General features: G+C 37.1%; 1 protein-coding gene across 1 annotated transcript in view; it reads left to right on the top strand.

Annotated features, from left to right (window-relative positions):
* The window catches only part of LOC101587295 (vomeronasal type-2 receptor 116-like), a 38,350-nt gene that overhangs the window by 23,949 nt on the left and 7,625 nt on the right, over positions 1–6,776 (top strand). Inside the window, exon 7 of the mRNA XM_023707210.1 lies at positions 5,067–5,954. Coding sequence (XP_023562978.1) covers positions 5,067–5,954 — 888 coding nt within the window. The remainder of the gene's footprint in view (positions 1–5,066; positions 5,955–6,776) is intronic.

The raw sequence follows: 6,776 nt of genomic DNA, 5'->3' as shown, positions 1-6,776 counted from the left end.
TGAAACTGTACTTTTGATTTGATTTGAAACTGTCTCATTGCTATATGTTTATCAATAAAACTTTGAAAAGCAAAAAAAACCAAATATCCTAAAAGAAAATGCCATGCTATTAAAACACAGATAACATGAGGGTGAGGATTGAAATATATTTCATAAAATTTATAAAAATCTATCATGGAAGACTGTTGCATACCATAAACTCCACTTTGGAAATAATTAACTCTCTTATAAATCATGACATAGAAAAAATAAATCATGACATGGTGGAATCCTTTTCCTACTGAATATGTTCTAACTTGGTTGTGTGGCTGATATAAATTTCGATTTCAAAACACATTTAAAATGACTTCAAATGCTCTGTAGAATACACTAAGACTAATTATATACTTTATCATGTAGTTCTTTTGAAGATATATTCTGCATACTGTATGGGAATGTGGCGCTTAAAAATACTGTGTGCCGGGCTGGGGAGATGGCTCAGTGGAGTAAGCCCTTCCCTGGCAGGCGCAAGGACCTGAGTTCAATCCCCGGTTCCACAAAAAAAAAAAAAAATACTGTGTGCCACGCACAGAAGACACACACCTCCACTATGTATAGATCTGGATCAGGTATGGCGCACAGAAGAGATCAAAGCACAAAATCCAAACCATGTGCAGTTGAAAATCCTGTTTGCTGAAGCCAAAACTATAGTGAGACCAATATTGCTTCTATATTAAAGTTCCTTTCGTGCTGTTCGCTGTTTACATAAGCTGAAGTTGTGCATTTGAAATATTCAACACACACTAGAAAAGGTAAATAGCCCACAAAGAAAATGAAAGCTGGAGAGCTGGGGAGATAGCTCAGGGCTCTAAGTACCTGCCTGGCAAGGTCAAGGATCTGGTTTCGATACCTGGTCCTGCCTGCTGTGCTGGCCATCAAAACGAGGCATGGTGGCACATGTCTGTAATCCCAGAGCTGGGGGAGTGCTATGCATCTGAGTGGTGTAGTAAGACCCTGTATCATATAATTAAACAAAAAAGTAGATACCAAGCAATTTGTTTTTTGTATACCATTCAGTTTTTTGTTTTTCTTTTTGGGTGGTTTTTTTGGGGTTTTTTTTTTTTTTTTTTTTTTTTGGTACTGGGGATTGAACTCAGAACCTTGTTCTTGCCAGGCAGACGCTTAAGCCACTGAGCTATCTCCCGAGTCTTTACCATTCACTTTTAATTTGACATTACAACTACCATTATTTTACTGAAAGAACTGTAGTGTATTGGGAATTTTGATTATTGAAATTTATCTCCATAAACATAGTCCCTCAGTATTTCAAAAAGAAAGAATTCCCAACAGTTTCTATCACAAGACATTATGAATATGGGAGGTACATGTATATTTAATAATTGTATACTGAAGAGAGTACAGTGAAAGATACTTTCTATAATTAATTCACATTGTTTTCAAACAGTTTAACCTATCTGCATGAACTATGCATAGCTATAAAGTACACGTAATGTTCATGGCAAGCTGTAGGAAAATAGTGTTTATGACATTTTCTTTTGTCCATATTTCTCTGAGTTTTGCAAAGATTGAGTATGCAAAAGTATAAAATGTTAGTACATGTGTAGAAAATAAATCAAGCAGCTAACTTTATTTTACATTCTTTTAAAAAAATTTTATTCATTTTAATAAGAAAAAGAATAGCAATGAAACAGTTTCAATACAGTTTAGTAGGATGTTTACAATAATTAATACATTGAAGATGGCATACAATTTGAAAGGAATTTTTTAAGAAATTAAGATAGAGTGAAAATAAAGAAAATTAATTGTGATTCTGGTAACAAAAAGTGGCAATTGTTAGTACAACAGATAGACAAGAAAGAGAAAAATTCAAAGCTAGTGTAATATCATGACAGAAATTTGTCTATCAGAACAGTTATATAGAAAAACTTTTCATATGGATATATAAATAATTTCACATCATTCTATGCTTGAGATCTATAAAGTCACAGGAAAACTTACCAAACAGGAAAATTTATCTGTCCTATGAGAAAATTAAGAATCTCCATAGTAGTTGTATCTCCACACTACCGTGCCTATGAACAGAGAGGAGTTCATAGAGTAATATTTCACTCCAAGTTTTTGTTAATAGTATTACCAGTGAAATTTACATGCATTCAAAAACATATTAATACTGATCTCATTCTTGTAGAGAAAAGGAAAAGAGGAAAATCAATTCACTGGAAGCAGGTTGGGGAGATGGCTCAGTAGGATAAGCGCTTCACTGGCAAACACAAGGATTTGAGTTCAATCCCCAGTTCCGCAAAAAAAAAAAAAAAAAAAAAAAAAAAATTCACTGGAAGGAAGGAGCTAATTCGAGTTAATTAGAACTGAAAATGCACTTAGAAGGAACAACGTTCACAGTCCACTTTTTTCTTCCTAAACTAAATTCACATGTTCTGTTTCAAATTGAGGTATATATTTAAGGGGCAGGATACATGAGCAAGGTCAGTTTATAAAATATAATTCAATGTACTACCTCCTGGAAAAAGAAAAATGATACTATTAAACGATGACAATATACCAAAATTGTACCTCACTGTGGTTTACAGAGAAAAAGAAAGAGCACTTCTTAGAAAATGAGGACTAGGACAAAAGTCTAGCTGTCCCTCCAAAAGAATGTTATTTAGGGTATCCTATAGCATGCTTTACAATTTGTGGTCCTTTCTTTCCCCCCTTTTTTTTTTTTTTTTTTGTCTGGGACTGTTTATTCAGCTCAGGACCTCCTAGGGATCAAACTCTGAACCTTGTGCTTTCCAAGAAGACCTTACACCACTGAGTTATATCCCTGGCCCCTTGTGGTCCATTTTTAAAATCAAGAATGAGATAAGAACTTTCTGTATCATCCTCTGCTAGATTGGACAGAAAAAAAAAACTCTACATTGTTTTAAATGCATGAAGAAACACACAAAAATATATATTATAAAGGAAGAAATATGAATGATCGGATTTTCCAGTGATACTTTTAAATATCAAATCCTTGTAAAAGAATGAAATTATATTGGATTTCCTGGTTATTGGATAGAAGACTATTACAAAAAAAATGAAAATCTGTTTCCATATCTCAGTCATAAGGCACTCATAGATAAAAGATCAAAAACTGATTTTTGTAAACTTTGAAAATTATAAATATGTAGTGATACATGCTCTAATTGTTTTTAATGATACCAAAATCAAATGCCAAAATACTCCTTGGACAATAAAATTAACTAAGTGGCTTCATAAAGCAAGTCTATAGATGGAGAGGCTCAATAATGGAACTATTCAGTCAATATAGTAGTGTGTTATCCACAGGACTGGCAATGTCAGAGTTGTTGACTGGGGCCTTTCACAGCTCAGAGTATTAACATGGCTTTACTTTTTATACCACGATTTTATACTTTTCTGCTGGATGGCTAAGACCAGGATAAAGCAAGACTTATATAACAAGAAATGCAACTTTTGTATCTGCCAAGGTCAGTCAAATCCCCTCAGGATTTACCCTGAAAGCCTGTACCGCAGTATTTAGATCCTTTGTCAGTGTCAGTTATGTGGATGAGTCACGACCATTGCTTGGCCAATTTGCTCTCTGTGAAAGCCTGAGAGAATGTTTTCTCTCTAGGTGACTCTCTTTAGGCACACTCTACATCATTGATCACTGTCCTCTGTGGCCCCATAATCTCCTTGATCAGAAAATTTGGGACACCACTGAATTATAGGATGTTACAGTATAGGTTCTCCTATGTCCTGAGTCCTCACTGACCTTGAAAGGCTAGGGCCAAAATGTTGGCTGTCCTTGTAGTCCTTCTTTTTCTCTAGTTTTTGGTCTGCAAACTTAAGTTGTTAACCCTCCAGAAGAGAAGCCTAATGATATTATTACCCTATTAACCTCACTATCTATCTGAATATCAAACACTTTAGACATAATATGGAATAGGTATTTTCCATCAAATATTGATATGGTAAACTTTAAATCCCTACAGAATGTGAAGAAAAAAAATAAAAATTAAAAATAGGAATAAACAATTACATATTTTACACAGAAATTTACAAATTAACCATATACAGCTTTGTAGCAGGACAGTCCTATATTTTTTCTTGTCTCTTGTTTTCATTTATTACCCTTTCTTTAAACAAACATTTACTTGAGAGACAGTATAGCAGTAATTGATATGACATTAAAAGCACAGAGATACCATCTCACCCCGAAAAGAATGGCTATCATAAAGAAATCAACCAACAACAAATGTTGGAGAGGCTGTGGGGAAAAAGGAGCCCTTCTCCACTGCTGGTGGGATTGTAGACTGGTGCAACCGTTATGGAAATCATTGTGGAGACTCCTTAAAAAATCAGGACCAGAAATCCCATTCAAGCCAGCTATCCCCCTGCTGAGAATTTTCCCGGAGCACCTGAAAATATCATATCACAGTGATATATGTGCACCTATGTTTATAGCAGCACAATTTGTGACAGCCAAATCTTAGAAACAAACAAAATGCCCATCATCTGAGGAATAGATGAAAAAGATGTGGTATTTCTGTACAATGGACTATTACTCAGCTATAAAGAATGGTAAACTCGAAGCCTTCATATATGTGAATGCCTCTTGAAAATATACTCACAAGTGAAACAAACCAGACCCACCTGTGTAAATATTGTATAGTCTCCCTAGTGTAAGAACTCAAAAAAAGAAATAAAAATAGAAAGTTATAACGCAATGAAAAGGAAAGGGAGAACTTAAGAATTAAATCACAAACAGAGGGCAAGGAGAAAAATGAGGAAACTGGACATGGGCAAAACCATACATTTACATGCACAAGATGGTCAAGGCAATGATCCTGAGATTCTTCAAAATAGTAAAATATAAAAGGGTTGAGAATATATCTCTGTGTATAGTTTCTGAGTTCAACCCCATTTTCTTTTCTGAAAAAGAAAAAAAAATAAAATTTATAATTTAGTTCAAGTCCAGTGAGTTTCTGAGGATTGGTTTGTGAAAAAGGAAAAAAAATAAAGTCACACTCTTAGGTAAGTGACAATTTCAATTTTCCTAGATATGGAGCAGTGTGTGAAGTGTCCAGATGATCGGTATGCCAATACTCAGAGAAACCACTGCCTGGAAAAAGCTGTGACTTTTCTGGCTTATGAAGACCCCCTGGGGAAGGCTCTCGTTGGCACTGCCATGAGTCTCACTGTCCTCACAGCTGCTGTTCTTGGGCTCTTTGTGAAGCACCGAGACACTCCCATTGTCAAGGCCAACAACAGGGCTCTCAGCTACACCCTGCTCATCTCCCTCTCCTGCTGTTTCCTCTGCTCCTTGCTCTTCATTGGTCGTCCCAACACAGCCACCTGCATCCTCCAGCAGACCACATTTGCAGTTGTGTTCACGGTAGCTGTTTCCACTGTCTTGGCCAAAACCATTACTGTGGTGCTGGCCTTTAAGGTCACTGCTCCAGGCAGGAGGATGAGACAATTGCTGGTATCAGGGGCACCAAACTTCATTATCCCCATCTGCTCCCTGATCCAACTCACTCTCTGTGCAGTATGGATGGGGACAAATCCACCCTACATTGACACAGATGCTCATTCTGAACATGGCCATATCATCATCATGTGCAACAAGGGCTCCCTCACCGCCTTCTACTGTGTCCTGGGATACCTGGGCTCCCTGGCCCTGGTGAGCTTCACTGTGGCTTTCCTGGCCAGGAACCTGCCAGACACCTTCAATGAAGCCAAGTTCCTGACGTTCAGCATGCTGGTATTCTGCAGCGTGTGGGTCACCTTCCTGCCCGTGTACCACAGCAGCAAGGGAAAGGCCATGGTGGCCATGGAGGTCTTCTCCATCTTGGCCTCCAGTGCAGGGCTGCTGGGCTGCATATTTGTCCCCAAGTGCTACATTATTTTGTTAAAGCCAGAGAGAAATTCTTTTTCCAGGACCAATTGTAAAACACATCCTAGAAGAAAAAGCCATCTTAAATTAAAATTATATAGTGTGTGAGGCAATTCTGCACCATTTTCCAGTCTTATATTTGATAGTTTGGGATTTACTATAATAAATAAAGGATGTACTTCTTAAATATTCTTATACTTGAAATTGTAACACACTTTTCAACTGGAATTTTATTCTAGAGTTTTGCTCAGTTGATTCTACAACCAATCTATTTGTGCTCAGTAATGATTGCATTATTTTTTTGTTTTCCCCTTGAAATTCTCAACAATTATAAATACAATACACCTTTATTTATAGATCGATAATCCTGAATCCCCTAAAGCATTTAAGAATATTTTTCACGTTAGTTTTTTTCTTGTAGTATTTTAGAAATCACTGTTAATATGTTATAAAATACTTTTAAAGTTAAGATAGCCAGATGTTAAAGTTGTATTTTAACTCAGGGTTGCATTTGTTAATGCTTAGTAGTGAGCTTTCCTATGCATAACTGTATCAATCTTTCCCTGTACCCAGGTTTAATAATCCTTTGCTAACATGAATCATGTATGTGCCTAGTTTTCGTGTTATGCACATTGTATGCAAACATCAGTGGGGAAGGGATGCCACGCTGCCTGGCTGCACTCATGCTGGAGTGGAGAATAGGGCCTTGATGGCCAGGGGGACACTGCAGCGAACTGTCCCAGTCCAGTGGGTGCAAGGAGGAACAAAGGGGAGGAAGGGGAGGACCACCAGGCTGCTGGCTGACCCGCACAAGGCCTCCAGCTGGAAAGGAAGAGCCATGTGCCTCTTCTACCAACAATTCATAGAAATTGTG

The sequence above is a fragment of the Octodon degus genome, unplaced genomic scaffold (assembly GCF_000260255.1).
Source record: "Octodon degus isolate 3935 unplaced genomic scaffold, OctDeg1.0 scaffold00282, whole genome shotgun sequence".
Classification (NCBI taxonomy): Eukaryota; Metazoa; Chordata; class Mammalia; order Rodentia; family Octodontidae; genus Octodon; species Octodon degus.
This window is presented reverse-complemented; position numbering and strand designations above follow the sequence as displayed.